The 18,935-nt window shown below is 47.8% G+C and overlaps 6 protein-coding genes across 6 annotated transcripts; 2 read left to right on the top strand and 4 right to left on the bottom strand.

The window, feature by feature from the left end:
• Positions 1-1,634: 1,634 nt before the first annotated feature.
• On the top strand, positions 1,635-4,647 carry SERLADRAFT_370756 (uncharacterized protein; the record flags this gene model as incomplete). Its single annotated transcript, XM_007319617.1, has 9 exons — positions 1,635-1,843; positions 2,533-2,998; positions 3,056-3,598; positions 3,655-3,932; positions 3,983-4,036; positions 4,086-4,129; positions 4,182-4,305; positions 4,358-4,464; positions 4,529-4,647. 9 exons carry the CDS (start codon positions 1,635-1,637, stop codon positions 4,645-4,647), a joined length of 1,944 nt encoding a protein of 647 aa, XP_007319679.1.
• Positions 4,648-5,052: 405 nt separating this feature from the next.
• On the top strand, positions 5,053-7,118 carry SERLADRAFT_439227 (uncharacterized protein; the record flags this gene model as incomplete). The annotated part of the gene is made up of 8 exons (XM_007319616.1): positions 5,053-5,381; positions 5,431-5,452; positions 5,671-5,841; positions 5,908-6,107; positions 6,168-6,426; positions 6,479-6,749; positions 6,809-6,823; positions 6,880-7,118. 8 exons carry the CDS (start codon positions 5,053-5,055, stop codon positions 7,116-7,118), a joined length of 1,506 nt encoding a protein of 501 aa, XP_007319678.1.
• A 424-nt stretch (positions 7,119-7,542) lies between these two features.
• On the bottom strand, positions 7,543-11,344 carry SERLADRAFT_439226 (uncharacterized protein; the record flags this gene model as incomplete). Its single annotated transcript, XM_007319615.1, has 8 exons — positions 7,543-8,894; positions 8,979-9,195; positions 9,260-9,278; positions 9,337-10,292; positions 10,355-10,920; positions 10,979-11,117; positions 11,179-11,220; positions 11,276-11,344. The coding sequence occupies 8 exons, from the start codon at positions 11,342-11,344 to the stop codon at positions 7,543-7,545; spliced, it is 3,360 nt and encodes a 1,119-aa protein (XP_007319677.1).
• A 541-nt stretch (positions 11,345-11,885) lies between these two features.
• SERLADRAFT_450210 (uncharacterized protein) lies at positions 11,886-12,345 on the bottom strand (the record flags this gene model as incomplete). Its single annotated transcript, XM_007319614.1, has 3 exons — positions 11,886-11,980; positions 12,035-12,089; positions 12,147-12,345. The coding sequence occupies 3 exons, from the start codon at positions 12,213-12,215 to the stop codon at positions 11,886-11,888; spliced, it is 219 nt and encodes a 72-aa protein (XP_007319676.1).
• Positions 12,346-13,921: 1,576 nt separating this feature from the next.
• On the bottom strand, positions 13,922-16,647 carry SERLADRAFT_450208 (uncharacterized protein; the record flags this gene model as incomplete). The annotated part of the gene is made up of 8 exons (XM_007319613.1): positions 13,922-14,710; positions 14,766-15,215; positions 15,272-15,447; positions 15,502-15,696; positions 15,754-15,904; positions 15,961-16,185; positions 16,236-16,317; positions 16,377-16,647. 7 exons carry the CDS (start codon positions 16,601-16,603, stop codon positions 15,123-15,125), a joined length of 1,149 nt encoding a protein of 382 aa, XP_007319675.1.
• Positions 16,648-17,324: 677 nt separating this feature from the next.
• SERLADRAFT_439223 (uncharacterized protein) lies at positions 17,325-18,646 on the bottom strand (the record flags this gene model as incomplete). Its single annotated transcript, XM_007319612.1, has 4 exons — positions 17,325-17,566; positions 17,617-17,763; positions 17,823-18,272; positions 18,322-18,646. The coding sequence occupies 4 exons, from the start codon at positions 18,644-18,646 to the stop codon at positions 17,325-17,327; spliced, it is 1,164 nt and encodes a 387-aa protein (XP_007319674.1).
• Positions 18,647-18,935: the final 289 nt, after the last annotated feature.

Below are 18,935 nucleotides of genomic sequence, written 5' to 3'. Positions count from 1 at the left end.
CCGTACCGCCGCACGCCCATCCTTGCACGATGCTAGGAGAGCAGTAAGCTGCTCTAGCAAACTCGGTGTAAGGGGCGAGGTCGCTGAGCTGAGTGGCCGTCATGTTCGTCACGGTGGAGACCTGAGCCCGGGGTAAGTGAGCAAGGGTCTCGATGAATGGTGCGGCGAGAGCCCCAAAACTGAGGGTCGAGAGAAGGATAGCTTGTGTCCAGATGCCCATGATAGAAGTGAATTCAGGAAAGCCTAAACACCCTTGTACCGTGCGATGCGAAGAACCGTGGCCAAAGGAAATCTCAAGGTAGACATACTCAATTTATACCTGGGGAAGAGGGATACTAGCGACAACATAGCCCGAAAGAGAAGGTGTTTGCATGTGCAGAGGAAATATATTTCCCATCATTCGAGTGATTCCAGTTGACAAAGAATGCCAGAAAGAACGTTTGGCGAGCACACGATCGCGAAGCACTATAGCCTACTATAGCGCCTGACTATCGCTGTTTCCGCAATTTACCGTGACCCCAATTGCAAGAAGGTTTGATCAAGTGACCGTTATGCGACGACAACTGTAACTTTGTGTAATTGTAACTGGCAGAGCACCTGAAAATGCGAGTAAGGACACTGCAATTCATTGTTGTTGTGTTTTGTGCTGATATCACGAAACGATGGTGGGCAAGATGGTTGTTATGTGTGACTGGATAAAATGAGAGATGAATGATTGGCTATACAGATTTGGCAAGCGTGTAGGTTGCAGGTGGCAGTGGCGCGCGGCACGGTGTGGGGCAGGAACCAACCCCATGGGTGATGGCAGCCACAATGCAAACAGAACCAAGCAGCGATGGGTGTTTGCAGACCCGAATCCGAGTGAGATTCTCATAGCACCCGTGTGTTAGTTAATTCTCGATAGCCCTTCGTGGATCAGAGTGACTGTAGGGAATAACGTATAGCTCGACAACGACCATATATTGTATGTTCTTTTTATCTTTCACTGAGGAACAGAGGCGGGAAGCTTACCCAATTTGACGTGGATTTTGAATATCGCAGTATGGGCTAGCGTCGATTCCCACCGTTCAAAACAGACATCAACATACAGACATTCTCCAGCTGAACCCTCTGCACAGGTAAGCCGTGAAAAATATCAATCTTCCCTTCACCGATACTTATACTCATGCCTGTATCGTTGTAGATCCTGGATTCCCCCCACCAGCATGTATCTCAATCACAATAACTCTGACCCGAAGGATCATCTCGACATCGAGCCCGGTGTCCAGCCGTACCACCCTAAAAGTACCCAAAGACCCGGTGTACTCCCTTCAATCGACACTATGGCCCTCCCCGGCTTCTCCTACTCCTCTCGTAGCCAGCACATAGCCGGCTACAAACACCAGTTAGACACAGATTATACGTCTGCGTCACCGTCACAGTCGTACCCTGATACGCATCTCTACTCTTCCGCTATGAACTACCCCCCCTCTCAAACCTTTCCTCGATCGTATTATCGAACCGACGCGGACATCTCGGACCGAGATATTCGATATGAACACGAGCCACGACAGATGAGCTACTCGACCAACCATCCACTCTTAACCAATCTCATAACCAGCGATCTGCCGTCGCAGCCAGACTCTGCAATGCTCATGTCGTCGACTTCTGGATTTTATCCGGAGCCGCTCTCCGCAACGACAAAGTCGTCTTCCTCCCAGTCACCTCCCGACGCAAATGCCGGCTCTTCCTCGAAGCACCGAAAGACACGGCGGGAAAAGCCTCGTATCGAGCTGGCATCCGATCAACCACTTACAACCCAAGGAAAGCTCAGATCGAGGGTTTATGTGGCTTGTATGCAGTGGTTCGTGTATTCTACACAATCTGCCGGTTTGGGTGTATTGACCAATTTTATATCACCATAAAGCCGTACTCGGAAGATTCGATGCGATGGTGCTAAGCCAGCCTGCCATAACTGTAGTCGCCGTCCTAATGGTAATAATGAATGCTGTTATGATTCAGCACCTAAACGTCGCGGCCCGGATAAAACGCCCGGCGCACGCCAGAGGACAGTGAGAGGCAGCATACTTGACGGTGGAGGTGGCGGTGGCGGTGGCACACGTAGGCGTCGTAGAAAGAAGTTCGACGATGAAGTCGATGCCACAAATATTGTGGGGCAGAACCCCAGTCAGGAAACGGGGGAAATAATGCGACACCCAGTCGCTGGTTTATCCGCACCCCCAGTGCCTGTTTTTTTGGTGCCACCATCGTCTGAGGACGCTACATCTTCTCGCGACGTTCCGAAATTCTCCGATGTCTCACAGAATGTGTCACTGAATACGATAGACAATGGCTTTCCCACTCCCATCCAAGGGTTTGGCGAGGATGATAGATATGATATTTCCACTGATCAGGTGATACTACCGCCACTTATCCTTGTATCGTCGCTCATCGTCCTTGTCAGAAGTCAAGTTCTCATCGTACCTACCTCAATGATTATAATTACCAGCGGTTTTTGCCTGCCGATGAAGTCTCACCCCAACCCTACCAAAGGCGAATAAACGACGATTACGACGAGAGTTCAGAAGATGTGATTAACATTACTTCTGAGCCATCCCTCGACTTCACGCGTAAAACCTGGTGGGATTCACTCCTTGTTATCTATGCGTCGTCTTCGCCCGTCCATGTACCTGCTTTAACACTATCAGAACGCAATCAGGCCTCAAATTTAATAACACGCGACTTACGATTTTTGTTTCGTTCTTCTAACTACTGGTTTTCTTTTTTTAATGTCCCCCGCTTCTTCTCCACGTATTTCGAACCAGAGAAACGAGATCAGATGCAACCGAGCTTGGTAATAGCCGCGCTTGCAATTGCAACTTTTTTCCAGAGCTCAGAGGCCGGATTAGGAGAAGAGGGGCGAAAGAAGGCGTTGAGGTTAAGGGATATTGCTCAAGGCTCATTAGAGGCCAGCTTAAATGGTAGATGGATTGACGAGACATTAGCCCAAGCTGCATGGGTAATTATCAATAATTTTCAAATTCAAACAGAAGCTCATAATTTTTCCTTTGGCTAGTTGCTCGCGATGTTTGAAGTTTGCGCTCATCCACTCCACTCCACTGAGCGGTCTGCATCTTCTATGGTTATGCTCGACACAATTATCCGCAGCCTTTCCTTGACATTCCTTGATGCGAATGACCCTCATGCCTCTAAGTTTGCCCCTCGTACTGTTCCTACAGTACCCGTCGCTCATTCTAATACTTCGTGGTCACCTTCCGATGTTCCACCTGCTTATCCCATTCCCCGCACATATTATCCTTCCTCCGGGGTTAATTACAATTATAGTTCAACTCAAGTCTCTACAAGCTCCACCAAAGTAGACAAGGGATGCTCTTGCGCATCACTCTCGCTTGGTCAACGATGGTCGGGTGCAAGCGAACATACGCCACTGTGGTTATCTACCCCAGCGTGGGACGAAAACTGGACAGACGGTGAAATTAGAAAGGAATCATGTCGAAGGTTGTGCTGGAGCGCATTGATGCTCACTGCTGGACATAGTTCCTACACCAACTCTTGTAACCGATTGGGTCCTGAATTGTTCCTGGTCGAGCCAGCCAATGTGAGCCCTCAATTCGTGCTCACTGATTATATAATGACTGACGACTTTTACTCTAGTACGTGCTTTTATTTCCAGGCGAAGCTCTCACTCGCTCACAAGCCTTGACATCCAACCAATCTCCTAAAGATACAGTGTGGGCACTTTATTACAGAACGATGCTATTGTGGCATAGTTGTTTGGGTATACGCCTCGACCCGAACGCTACGGAAGAGGAAAAGGCCCGGTTCGGTGTCAATGCTTGGTTGGAAGCAGATGCCCTTGATAAAGCCCTGGATAGTCACACGTGTGGACTAGAGCGAGCATTTTTATTCCAGGGCCGAGAATATCTTTTCAAGTAATGATTTTGATTTGTCACCGCTGTTCCTTACTCACCACTTCTTTTAGTGTACGGATGTGTATTTCTTATGAGTTTCAGCGATATATTCCACTTGCCACTGCGTAAGTTTTTCCTTTGTTATTTGTTCCACTCGACTGACTTTCTCACCAGCAACGCTAATGGCTTATTTCACCGCACTAAAGCAGAGGAATGGCGTAAGTAGCAGCACTTATGTTCCACTAGGTCATATTGACAATTAGATTTTAGTGTCCCACCAGGCTAATGTCGCGCAACGTGTCGTACATGCTATGCATACAGTGACCGGCCAGGCCTCCAATACGGTCGTTCATCGACCATTCTTCGCATTCTGGTTTATGAGCCAGATTAGCAGGTGAGAAGGTTAACTACGTCTAGTGTAGACCACATTAAACTTTGCATCGTAGAGCTCTATCCCTTTGGGAGTGCGATAACTCTCTTACTATTGCCCTCGAAGTGTGTATGGCGTTCCTTAAACCCATTGATTATCTTAGCACCTTGTGGCCCTGTGAAGGTGTGTACTTTCACCTTTTACGTACCATCAGGCGTATCAACTCAACGCTATCATGAACGTCTAGAACAACGTTCACGGTGTCGAAAGCTGCGCGAGCAACTAACCCGCGCTTGCTCTATTGCTGGTCGGCCACCACCACCTCCCCCGCCTTCTTTCGAATATTCGCCCACTTCCGTGCCTTAGAAATCTATGGAGTTTATGGGTTCGCTAAATATTTTCACTGCATCGTTCCTGGGTTTCATCCAGTAGTCATTGTCACAAATACTATTTTTGTTTTTACGGACGTAGCCACTGTATCGCTTGTTCTCCTTTCTTGAGGGTATTAGTGTAACCCACACACAGTAGCATTACTTTTATGTAGCTTCGAGGACTTGGAAGGGCTTCTTTTCCTTTATTACTGACATAGACTTGTGATTACACGCTGGCCATACTGGCAATTATGGGACATGACCCGAACTCTATATATCAGCCATCCTAATCTGGATGTGTGGCTGCTCGTTGGGTTAGGTCAATCTTATTCCTGAACCACAATCATCTTTTGACAATTGGCACGCATTCATACGTATATCTCCTTGCTTTGAGCCACTAATGTCGGAAGACAACATTATAAACGTTTATAATCTTCCACAATCGCCTATGGGACTGCTCATGTCGCGCCCCGACAACGCCTCAGTTACCCTCAAGCGAGGCCCATCGCCCTCCTTCGAAGGGCTGGGTGACGAAGTTGTCAGCAGCAGGAAGAGGTTCAAGGAAGATGTGGATATTGATGCAGATGATACCCTGTCTGGCGATAAATCTTTTTCGCCATACGAAACTCTTGCGGACGATCTTGCACAAGAGCTGCAATGCGGATGTTGTTCAGAGCTTTGTTATCGGCCAGTTGTTGTATCACCTTGTCAACATTTCTTCTGTGGCAGGTACGTATATGCAGCCTATCTCCATGGTTCTGGCTGACATGAAATGTAGTTGTTGTATGCTTTGGATCCGGGTAAGTCTGCCATACCTTTCGTGCATGGGCAGGTTCAGATCGCTGTTGGATGCTCTCCTTCGCTTTCCTTGCAATGGCGTTTGTCCTAGTCGGTCCAATGAATATGCCACGAAAAGAAAGATTATGAGTTCGTTCTAGCGACGACATCGGATCATGACATGCCAACCACATATTCTCTGCGATTCGCATTGTACATTACTGACATGCTTATGGCGCAGAATGGCGGGACGAACTGTCCTGCGTGTCGTGGTATCTCAACATCTGTAATACCATCGCGGCCCTTACAATCCATTATCGATGTGCTTTTGCGTGCAGATCCTTCCAAGGCGCGAACAGAAAGAGAACGGATGCAGGCGGATGAGATTTATAAAGGCGGGACGCCGATGAGGGTAGGTCGCGTTCCGGTTCCGTGCACTTTGAAGAAGGAGTGAAATCTCATCTATCTTTTCTATTAGATTCCGACCCCAAGAGAAGTGTCACCTGAACCGAATTTCAATCAGAATGGGGAATACGCTCGTCCTTGCCCTCACTGTCTTCCCGGTAATCCTTTTGGGTGGAGATGCCCTCAGCCCATCGTAGATCCCAATACTGACCCCGATCATGCATGGCATCTGGATGACGGTACACCTCCTGGCCACGTATATTGCGGAAACTGGTAAAGCCGCCGTACTTTTGCGTGATATATGCACTCAATTGATGCATGATGTGTATGTAGCGAGAACCTTCTTGCTTCAAGCGCTCCGAACACGTCGAAATGCGACTTCTGTCAAGTATCATTCTGTGGCATTGGTGTACAAGGGCGATGCCTAGCGGCTCCATTGATATCTCAACATCCTCATAATCTGACCGACATCAGTGACCTCATCCAGTCCGCTGAGGTTTACGAATGCTTTGTTAGCAATAATGTCGAAGTTGAAATTATGCTCGATTATCTTACGGCTCAGCGTCTGACTCCGAGGCACATTTACCGCGAGGTTAGCGTTTTCTACTTTCTGCAACGGACATCTCCTTACTATCCCTTGATAGATTGTTGCACATTTCCAGTCTCAACCTGATGGGTTCAAGCCTCTCTTCGAGCTCGATTTGTTTGTTGACGTCCACAGCGTGGCTGCAGGTGTCGACCCTAATCCAGACGCCCCTCGAAGCAAAATTTGTAGGTTGTGTGCTGCGGAAATTCTGCTTTGGGGTATCAAGGGGTGGTGGGTGAGGGAGCGGCAAAAGGGTTTCCTGGAGGAAACCGTTACAAAGAGGCCTGATTGTGCTGATGGTGAAACGTGCACTCGGCAGAAAGATCTAGGTCAGTGTTCATTACCTTCTACGACAACATTTTATTGACATATTACTTACTTTCTAAAGCCCACGCAAGAGAATGTATGTTATTATTTATTGTATGACATTTTGTCTTCTTCGACTAACTGTTGCGATAGTTAATCACATATTCGCATCACCTCAACCTGATCCAATGCCCCCTGTTCCGTTTGGCGAAGATGCTTTCCCCATACCCTCTGACCCGCCACAATCCATCAACAACCTCCCGGGAGACCCAGCTCGGGCCTCGTTTGCAACGACAATGCCTCTTGTGCCCTCGGTCGTTGATACATCTTCCGATTATCGATCTGCTACGTCTTCCCAGAATATCAATGACATGTTGGATAGAGGTATATGATACATTCCTTCTCATGAGAAACCAGGTTGTTTCATAGGTCGTCGGTAGTATAATCGTTGTGACAGATAACCTAATTCTTCAGTCCATGGACCTAGTCGTATTCTGGAATTGCTGTACTCGAGTCCTAGACACCTTTTATTGCTCTCGCTTCTAAAATTTAATTCTCGGTAGAGGAAGTTTAAATCAGGTTCGACTAATAAATATGTGTGTCTACAGTAACAACTACTCCTATAGGGTGGTCCCAACACGAACCAGAAATAAGCAAAAAATAAGGGACAAATAGATGTCAAGATGATGCGTAATATACCCCGAAAAATATCTACAATAACACAGATCAATACAATGAGCGTCAATCTAATCCAACGACATGAGTTAATGAAACAACAACAGCATAAAACAAATAGATAAAAGAGATAATACAGCATTACAGCGCCCCCAGCCCACCGAACATGCATGCGTCACTGTCCCATGCTTGTCTGCGGTCCCCGGATCTGTTGGAGTGCACAGACTGCCTATCATGAGCAGTAGCCTTTCGCTTTTGTTTTTCTTTCAAATCAGCAGCCAAGCGTTCTGTTCGAGCTTTCGCCTCTGCCTTCTTTTTCTGCTTCTCATCAGCCTTGCGCATTTTCTCCTCCCGCTGAGTCTCTTTACGTATCGTAGCAACGCTCGTCGGTGATGATGGACGTATCTCCACCAGCGGTGGTACAGTTTTGGATTTTGATGAACCCCCCGATAACATACGGCCAAATGAAAGACTACTGGGCGCGCGAGGACTCGAGAGAGTCTTATATGACTGTGCCGAGGGGGATGTGACGCCCAAGGAGGATGCCGAAGCTGATCTGCTGGTTTGACTGATGTAATTGGAATTTACCACGTTCAGCCTCAAGCTGTCAATGTTGGCGGGACGTGATTTCGTCCGTGGTGTCTCTTTGGGTTTGGCGCTCGGCTGTAATTCGGGAGGAGGGGGCGCAAACTCCATTGGGGCAAATATGATGCTCCCTGAATTTTGAGAGAGACGCCGGTTATACTCCTGATCCTCGACCAGCGGTTCCTCTATTATGGTGAGGTACTGACCACTTGATGGAGCATGGTCGACTGGGGTCCTTAATGGACTTATGGGTGGAGATGTGGCATAGCGTGAAGTGCTACTCAGGGAGCTGAAGGAGGTGGTCGAGGAAGAAAGTGATGGCGTGTCGCTGTCGCTGGCATTCATCTGGCCCGGACTTGATTGAGTCCTTGTACGAGTTCGAGAGCGAGGTAAATGAAACGATGGATAGCTTGTGTACGAAGGAATGTAAGGGTGTTGAGCGTATGCGTCATCTGATGATGGCTCATACTCTGATTCTGAGTGAAAGGAATTGACGTTCGATAAAGGAGAGTGGGATTGTGATGATGTATATGCAAGAGATGACGGTTCCTCGTGCGTGACCAGTAGATAAGCACCCGTCGCTGCCTTACCGACGCGATATGGGGAGTTCTGAAGGAACTCGTCATATTGCTCGTCAAGGGCAACGCCTATCTCCTCCTGCTCCTGGCCGAAACTGCGCGAGTTGGAAACATGAGGAGATAAAAGGTCTGCGAATGCACAGATTTCATGGTCTGTGGAATCGGAGACAGCGCTGAAGGACCTGCTGTGGTACGACATGGCTGATCTTCGAGCAGGCTTCAAAGTGCTGCTGCCAGAGAGCGTAGGTTTATGAGATGAACGCTTGAATTGAGAAGCCTTGACCACGGAATTTGCCGATATTTGATATGATGCTCCATCAGTGAGAATATCTGTGACATGTCGATCACAGGAAAAATCAGAAAAACTATAATTTTACCCACGATCTCAAGAACTACATGTACTCAGTTACTTACTGAGGTTCGCTGTGTACCCTCTAATGGAAGACGTTCCTGCACTGTTCTGCTCAGAAGGACTAGGAAATTTAGCGTCTGAAGCTCCTCTCGAGCGAACAGTGGGGGAGACACCATCACCCGAGCGACCTTGGCCCTCCCCATCACTAGGGTCATTACGACCACTGCCTCCATTCTTACTATCAGTGCGAGAGCGACCGGTCCTTTTCTGGCTGTAGGACTATAAAAAAAGCACATCAGCTACGTCTATACCTATAAGCAAAGATGGATGCCACGCTATTCACCATTACTGTTTTGAGAGCTCTGTTTCAAGACGAAAATATAAGAGAAGGCTTTTACGAATCAAATTTTCCAAACCTACCGAATCTGCAGGCTGCGACAACTGCACAGAGTTGCCACCTCATAAACGCCGACAGAGGTGGAATTCGAAAGCGCACGATGCATCGCATGTTTTACTAAGGATTCCAAGTGCGTAATCCTATAAGTACTTGAGAGCACTAATAGCTGGCTCAACACCGCGGGTGCATGTTGCAAAGGTGTGATGAGGGCCATCGAATAGAAATACTGCAGTAGCGCAAGAGTAATGGGATATGGCTCTGATAAGTTGAAGGATCGAGGAGTAAGCCGAGGGTCTGGTCGAGAATCTGCGGGTTCCACGGAACCTGGGAGCTCAGGAAGTCCTACATCCATAGAGGACGACGGCATGATCTCAATCGCTTGCTGAGCTCGCTCCAAAAACTTCAGCCGCTGATCCTTAAACCATGGCCACCTCTCTTCAAGAGTTTTCCTTGAACATTTGACCTTGCGTCCATCATCGCAAACAATCTCGAAATCGGTCAGAACGCCCTCCTCCAGTGCTGATAGACCAAACTCCTGCATCGGGATATCCAATTGCAGTTGCGGAGGCTGGTAAATCCCGAATGCCTCGAGGTCAATGACTGCCACATGATCCCAGCTGAGAAGACGACGATTATAATCTTCTACCAAATTGCCATTGCGATTTCCAAAGATTAAGAACTTGTTCGCCTCCGCCCACAAGCAAGCTCGAAACCACGATCCCGTGGCCACGGCACTTCCAGGATCGATCCGCGACCAAATCATGGTTTGGAGGTCAAGCGCCCATATGGAATAAGATTGATAACTGTGGGCAATGTATGTGCCTGCTATGATGAAATGAGTGCCCAGGATAGCACCAGACGGGAAGCGAAGGCCGGGGGGGAATGAAGTTCCTGACATTGCTGTGGAGCGTTCGATGATCGTAAAGTCGGTGTCAGGGAGTGGCGAAAACACCTCGAGTTCGCGTTTGACATCGGTGAACTTGTAGCACATGTCATAAGAAGCCCGAACGCAAAAATGAAATGAGATTGAGAGGAACTTACGTTGTAGTTACTGTACAGGTAGATATCATTTGGATAGTCGTCAGTGGGTAATGTAGAATAGGGAAGATGGACGAGAGATTCAGATGATGTAAATTCTTGTGAAGATGATGGTATTTTGTCAGCCTTGAAGCGGGTGCCAGGAGGCCCTAATGTTGACGTCGAGTCCGAAGCACGTATTTCATCTCGAGGCAAGCGTACACGTAGGTCGGCTGATACAGCAACACTGCGGTAAGTGCCACAATGATGAGGGAAATCACGATGCTCCACCCAAGCTTTGCCTAATAGATCATAGACATATACATCATCCAGCCAGATATTTGATAGATCTTGGCCACCAATTATGAACATGCGATCTGCAGTGATGGATGACAGGTGTGCATATCGTGGTTTAGGTACTAGACCCTCCGCGTTGGAATCCGAAGTTGCTCCGTTTGAGTATGACGCAGGCAGCCAGTGCATGGTGGATAGGTCGAGAAAACGAACGTCGTTCAGTACGCAAAGGTCTTCTGGGTTGTTTGAATTTGGAGTGTTACCCATACCACCGAATATGATCAGTTGGTTGTTCCCTGGAAGACGAGGCGCACGAGGTTGGTGGGAAACGAGTGAAGGGACTGAAAGACGTACAAGTTTCAGCACAATGGAAATAACGTGCTGCAGGTATGTCGTCGTCGGTAAATTGAGGTATTTTCTCCCAAACAAAGGATTCGAGGTCGAAGACGTACAGGTCAGAGACCATACGTCGTTCTGTGACTAGACGACCGCCCTATGCACGATGCATGTTCTGACTTGAGACGTTTTGGCGAGGAAAGAACGCGTGCACTCACGAAAAGATACATTTTTGAACCGACAACGGTGGTCGAGGCGCCCTTTCGATACAGGCAAGTCAGCGGACGAATGACGTGACAAGTGGTGTAGACATACGACAAGTTTTGCTGGAACATCGCCCCCAGTTTTTCTGCAATAAGTGGTAAGGTCAGATATTGAATGCATGGATGGAAGTGCGCTTGTAGCGCTGGCGTGGAGGAGAGAGGAGAATACAGGAGCGTTGACGAGAATACAGTAAAGGGACAGTAATATGCAGGATATTACTTATTATTTTGGGATATCGCAGCCAAACACACAAATCTCAGATTTACCTCGGTTGAGCCCGATGCCGTCATGCCGAACACGCACATGGCCGCACTTCTCCTTTCTCGGCTTGTTTCCATCGAAGTCTTCCTCAGATAGGAAGGTATTGAAGCTTAAGCTATTACTTAATTATACAGCACACTCAGCCCGCGCACTCCTTAGACTCAAAAAACACTTTCTCTCAGCCAGCCCCCATATGCAGTGCGTGTGTCAAGGGAAGACACACTGCTTATTTTCACAGCTTATCATATCATATCATATTGTGTTATTTTCTGTGTCATCAGGGCATATGTTCCCTCGTATTTTTATCCCCTGAAAACGCAAAAATATGCAAACATTAAGGGCCCTTACCCAGCGGTGATGGTCACTCAACTGTAATAGAGTCTGGCCACATCCTCTGCAATTATGTTGTTGATCCTCCGTGGTGATAATGAATAAAAGTCCGGACAATTCGGTAGAACGTATCCCCACTATTCATTTTCTTCAAGCATCCGCGCCCTTGTGATATTGCATCCTTCATGATTTACGTACGTATGGATCACCTCCAGAAACGTGCGGTCTCTTCCCGGTTATTAACTATGCCTGTTCCTTGCCTATCTATGTCGTCCTGTCAGCGTGAACGTCAGCCACTATCTTCGAGCAAAAACAGTAAACAGGCACCAACTCGAATATCAACCATCCATACACTTGACGTGCTTGACAGGTTATTTCCACTCGCACACCAGATTGCCATACGCACTCGGCCGACTCGCAATCTGAATCACAAGCCACATAAACTTTTTTTTCCAGTGTGGCGCTCGATGGGTTGCTCCTCGATGCAGTAAGAAGGGGTCCACTTGCGGTCCGTGGTCGACCTTCGTTGTTATCGGATCTTATCGTTCCCAGGGTTGACCATTTAGCCTCAAAACCCTGTTCTCTTCATATTCTGCAGCAAAGTGAAAAATCCAAATAGAACCCACTGCTACAATAGGCCATGGTATCGAAAAGACGCCCATATCCCCGTGATAGCTACCACTAGAAATTAATTCCGCAGCCTCGATTAAGAAGGCTCGACAACCCATCAAGCCACAGAATGTTGAACGGTAAAGTCCCCGCTATATCTCCAACGACAGTAGATAATTGCTTCCCTGCATTTTACCCATCCCCTGCTATATTTTTGGAGAACTGCAATTGCAATTAAAGGAGACAGACATGCAAGATAAGGCACCACTTTACCTCACTACATAGCGCTAAGTTACACCAGTCACTGCTGCGCTTGTCGCTAGCAACTGCATCATCCTCTGTAAAATGGGCGCGATAGGAGCACAGGATTCTAACACCAGATTGCTAAAGTCCCGGACCTGAAGGGGCAGGGGCGAGAGAATAGGCTTCGCAAAGGGATGATAATACGTAAAAGGGTGACCAAGCACGTACCCCAAGTCCCCACAGCTGGTGAGGAGCGCCTCGATTACAAGGTTTGACTACTAGCAGCGATACTGAAGACTACTATATCCATCCAATCAGTGACCAAAAATAAGTAATCCATCAGATAACTAACTTAAGGTTTTTCTCTTGACGTACTAGCACGCATTCCGAGGCCATCCGAACAATACCACTCCGCCAACGAGCCATTGATCAGCTTCCGTCATAGTGCGCCTCGTTGTAGACACGTGGAAGGACGTAACATACAATTCAACAGAACACTGCGGGTGACGTGCGCAAGATGTGCGTCCTGCAAAAACTTCTGGCTCAAGGTGAAAGCCTTATTGTTCTGTCTCAACGTGTTTTCAATTCAGTGAGTAGCTCCTCTTTGATATAGTATCCAATGACTATCATCCGTCACTCACCTGGGACGTGATCCGTAATTCACGTCCATGTCATAATCGGTTGGGGCGCGTTAGAAAAAGTCTCTCGACGTTTTGAGCAGTACGGGCACCCCAATTCGAGGTGCGGTACCGCAAAGACAGCGACTGTATAGTAAACGTCCTTTCTCACCAATGTTGATGCAACGTCGATGTCCCGTCAACGTCAACGCTGCGACAGCCTGAGAGCATCCAGCGATATAAAGATAGTCGGATTTAACCAGCAAATCCAGGACCGTTGGACTCTGTTGCTTTGAACAGCATTTTGTCAAAGTTCTCCCATAGATATCCTTCGAATCTTATGTCGTGTGTATTGGGGATATTGCCAGTGGACAAGCAAATAAAAAGTCACAGCGACTTTGAAATTGAGGGCCGCTCGTTGGAGGGAATGGGCGCCAACCCTTCTGGCGGGTAATACGGAAGGTCCTGAGCAGCATATTTCATGATACCAATAGTGGTCAGGCAAAAGACGTTTATGAAATGTTGCTAGAGCCTGAGGACCTTGTTTGAGCTGCATTTGTCCTTTGTTTCAAGCTATTTGGCCTGCGGCAAGCCCCGATGTATGTGGCCAAAGATGAGTTAGCGCATTCTTCCCTTTATCGATCCGATTCCATGGCATAATCATGCAAGGCGGATGATCCGACTACAAGTGAACTACAAAACTGGCTCATTCATTTCCCCAGACGTATGTCCTTGTCCCGGGCTATCATACTCCGCAGCCCTTTTGTCAAAACACCCATCAACACATTCTCGAAACCTAGGACTTTCCGAGTCACTGGCAGTAGCAGCAGCATGACAGCACCCAGCGAGATCGTTCCTGCCCCCGAAGCTCATCCCAAGCTCAAGGTAGATGAACACCAGCAATATGTTACCCTCGATACCCTTTCGCCGCACAGTGTGCACCCTTCACCACTCGAACAATTTCACCTCTGGTTCACCGAGGCACGCAAGACTGTGCATGAACCAGAGGCCATGTCCCTTTCCACCGCAACTCCATCGGGCATACCGTCTTCCCGCGTCGTTCTCTTCAAGCAACTTGACAATCGCGGCTTCGTGTTCTACACCAACTACACCTCACGTAAGTCGCAAGAACTCATCGCAAACCCGAATGCGGCTCTCGTATTTTACTGGCGTGAGGTGCACCGCCAGGTGAGAGTTCTTGGGAAGGTTGAAAAAGTTAGCAGAGAAGAAAGCGAGGAGTATTTTCATAGTCGGCCACTCGGTAGCCAGGTCGGTGCATGGACGAGCAAACAAAGCACCGTTGTAGGCGAAGACGATCTACGTGCCCGAGTTGAAAAGATGCATATGCGTTTCGGTATTCGAGAGACTGATACGGAGGGCGTTGTCCCGTTGCCAGAATTTTGGGGCGGTTGGCGAGTGATACCCAGGTATAATGTAAAGCTGTATTATGATGTCTAACTTGCACTGAGCCCTGTTTACAGCGAAGTCGAATTTTGGTCTGGGAAACCATCGCGTCTACATGACCGTGTTCGCTATCTTCGGATCGAAGGATCACCAGACGATGAACCCAGATGGAAAATCGACAGACTCGCGCCATAGTAGAGATCCCCGAAGAACGTATACATAAACACGATTTACTTTTCATGGCTTGCACAATATTAACGGAAAATCGCCCTTGTTATTTTTTTTCAATCATACTCTTCTACGAATCATTCAGGGAGTCATGCGACATAAGATGATTATAGCAGCAGGGGCCCCATTGGGAATTGTTAACGGCACGCAAGTGTAGGCATAGCGTCGAGCGGACCATATTTTCACACCGATCTCCCTACTTTTCACTATCTTGTTGGACGGATAGGTTGAAGAAGTGGCTGCTTATCGATGTGAGCTACAGAATTGACCATCGGGTTATTGCCCGACGTTCCATCTCCCTGTTTTTATCAAATCAGTAAGTGCCGCAGCTCAAAGCGGAGGTGCTGTTACTCACGATCATAGTAGTAGGGAATCCAGGGTCAAAAGGCACAATACTTTCCAAATATTGAATCTGCTCCGGACTCAGAGAGATATCCAACGCTTGGATATTACCTTGCAAGTGCTCGACTTTACGACCACCAATGAGAGGGAATACATGTGTAGTCTTTTGCATGACATATGCAATAGCAACTATACAAGACATATAAGTTTGTCCTTGACATTGCAAGTTGAAAAATTGCCCACCTGCAGTAATATGCTCTGTCCCAACCTCCTTGGCAACCTTCTCTAGAGCTTGGGAAATCTTCTTCTCGTTGTCGTTGCGTAGCCAATCGGATAAGAGTGCTCTGCCCTTTTCGCCTGTTTGGCGGCGGCGTTCTTCTTCCTCGTCTGTACGGAACTTTCCTCCACCAATGACACCCCACGGAGCCAAAGCAAGGCCTTCCAGTGGAATATATATGTTATTATATAGTACATGGGATATATGCGTAAACCAACCTTCAGACCGCGCCATGGGAATAATATCGCGTTCAAAGGACCGCTCCAAGATACTCCACTTGCCTTGATATATCACAAAGGGAGTCTTACCGTGATCTCGAGCATATTGATTAGCTTTCGAAACAATCCAAGCAGGCGTATCTGAGATGCCCTAGATATGGTACTGAGGTTGGATTGACTGCTTACATAAAAAGAAAGTGTACTGACGAGGTACAATACCTTGCCCTGCGCGACTAAATTATGAAGCCCATTCATGACTTCTTCGACTGAAGTATCCCAGTCCCACCAATGGAGGTAGAGTATGTCGATATAGGAAGTCTGCAATTTCTTGAGACTAGCATCCACACTAATGTGCATTGATTTAATGTTGTTGCCGACATAGTTTACTTGCTGTTTGACACTGGAATTGCCGCGCTTGAAGTTCGTAGTGTACTAAGAAGCAAGTCGATATATATATGCTATAATGTAGTGGTAGCACGGACCTTTGTAGCTATTACAAGCTGGTCACGAATGCCCCGCTGGTTCATCCACTCGCCAATTGTTTCTTCTGAGCTTTCGTCTTGACTGAAAAACAAAGATTATGTGTAAATACAGAATGAGAGGGGGATAAATGTGCAGTTTACTAATTATTTGCCGTGTCAATGAAATTTCCTCCGGCCTCATAAAACGCGTCGAGCAGTTTTATGGACGACTGCTTGTCCATTGCACCCATGCCTAAGTTTTCCCATTTCTCACCGATTGACATAGCACCTAGAGCAAGTGGTGACACATGTAGTCCAGCATGAGGACCCAGCACACGGTATCGTCCCAATTTTGTGGGGGGAGGGGGAGCAGGTTTAAACAAGCTCATTGTTTTTATTAAGTGTATGAGAGGGCGTCAGGATGAAATAAGTTACGGTGGGATAGACTGGGCGTTGGTATATATACTTGCAGAGTATTATTAGATGACGTCTTCGATGAGAATGTTTGTGGTCATCGGCATGACGCACAGGAGGGCATAGTTGAGCATGAGACGACTAGACAAATCGACGACTTGTCAGATTCGAACTTGATATCCATATATGGACAGTCCATTGCCATATATGGAACTGTCGAGAGTTGTTCATTCGCCGTCGACCGTGGTTTACGACTGCTGAGTGAGCCAGGACGGATCTTCGTGTAGCCAAGCCATTCAATGTCATATGTGATAATTATACAGCCATACTGTGTTTATCGACCTGGACTCACTCTTCTCTTCCTTATCTTCTCCAGCCCAATTCACATGACCATTCACATTGCAAGATAGCTCCCGAGAGGCTGTGGAATGAGAATATCATATGCATCTTTAACAAGGAATCTTAGCTATAATTACTCCGTTACTTGGACGAACACGAACGGCGGTTGACGCAGTTCTCTTCATTCGTATACGACGTCCAACTGGTTTGCTGACTCCATTATAACTTGATCTGGCGCGCAATATCACCACTTTATGTATTCGAAATTCTTGCTGCTATATCGTTTATATCTATAATCATACATTATCATCGATCGAAGCCAGACTTGTTCATCGCCGCGGAGACACTGGCATAAGCTCATACACTCTCACCCCTGGCCGCTTTATAACAAGCCTTTGCCCTATCTTCAAATGCTTTCTTGGCTCCAGTTTCATCGCCCTTTACCCATTTCTGCATCGCATCACCTTGTAATCCGCGCCCAAATGAGAATGTAAGCGGCGGGAGACGCGAAAAACATAACGGGTAATCGGTTTTCGGTGAATTGACCACAGTATTGACGGCGTTCAGATATTTGATGGCATCAGAATCAGAAAGCCCACCTTCACCGCGTGTAAGCCGCATGATACACGAGAACAAAAGGTATGCTTACCAGACAAGAAAACAATTCCTGCCACCGATATCGGAACTGAACGTGCGAGAACAGTCGCGGTAGCAAGTCCAATTTGCTCCGCTGACGTTGTTGCCCGTGAAGGATGCTTTTGTCCAGGCTGGGCGAAAGATGGTTTTATCAACGACCCTGTTGAACATTCTCATCAGATCTTGCCATGAAACACTTATTTCAAATGTTCAACGCACCCTCTAATAAGACCCCGTAGGCGGCACACCTAGCATAGATCAGACTAACGATCTTGACATGTACCTCGACGCTTCGTTTAAGGTCCGCATCTTCTGCAAAATCAACGTCAGGTTCGACGATGGGAACCAAACCTGCTTGTTGACTGATCGCCGCGAAACGGGCAAGGCTTTCAGCTTGGACTTCTAGACCAGCCTGAGTAGGGAGGGTCGACGAGTTGCACAGAATCGGTGCCCGCCACTTGGTGAAGCGTGCGCCTGCTGCGCGGGCAGCTTGTAGACGAGGCAGAAGGTCGTCGAGACCTTGAGTGGCCGGTTCGTTGGGTGAGATAGGCAACGGATGTGCGTCTGTGTCCGCTCGGACACCCGGGATGATACCGCGAGCAGCCAGGACAGGCGCGAGTTGGAAGTCGATAAGAGTCTCAGAGTAGAGGATGACTCCGGAAATGTAGTCTGCCCAACGGCGATTAGTATGGATAGGGGTACACCTTGCAGGACATACCAGTTGGTAAAGACTCGTACAAACACTCCCTCCATCGTCTCCTCTGTTCTCTTTTCTCTGCGTCGGACAACGTCTTGCCTGTACCCTCTTGCCCATGCGCGGCAACTAGTCTGGCTTCGATGCCTTCAGGGGTCTCGTCAGTGGCATAGATTCCCTTTCCACGGGGATTAACCAAAGCTTGGGCAGTAGCTATCAACGTCTTTGCAACCTCTGCTGAATGGTGGGGATAGAGAAACGAGACAGGATCCGCATCAGACGCTCCATTGGAGGGCGGAGCGCTGGCGGCGAAGGTGTATCCTGGGGTGCTAGTAGTGTTGAGAGACATGATGATGCTAATCAGAAATCAAGGGGGCGTTGGGAAATTATCGAGTTTTTGCGCCGGACAGGACACTTTGAGATAGCGTCAGCCGAAGGAGTCAGGTGGACAAGCTTGAGAACATAGAAGGCATTTTCTGCCTCTGAAAGGCTCCCATGATGTATGCATACCCCCTGAAGCTCAGCCAGCCGGAGCACCGTTCCGCAACTCATACGCCTTGTCGTGAAACAAAAGCAGATAATGACTGTCCGACATTTACCATTGGGAGTCTGTACGTACATTAACACACGTGTAAGCT

This window comes from Serpula lacrymans (assembly GCF_000218685.1).
Source record: "Serpula lacrymans var. lacrymans S7.9 unplaced genomic scaffold SERLAscaffold_8, whole genome shotgun sequence".
Lineage (NCBI taxonomy): Eukaryota > Fungi > Basidiomycota > Agaricomycetes > Boletales > Serpulaceae > Serpula > Serpula lacrymans.
This window is presented reverse-complemented; position numbering and strand designations above follow the sequence as displayed.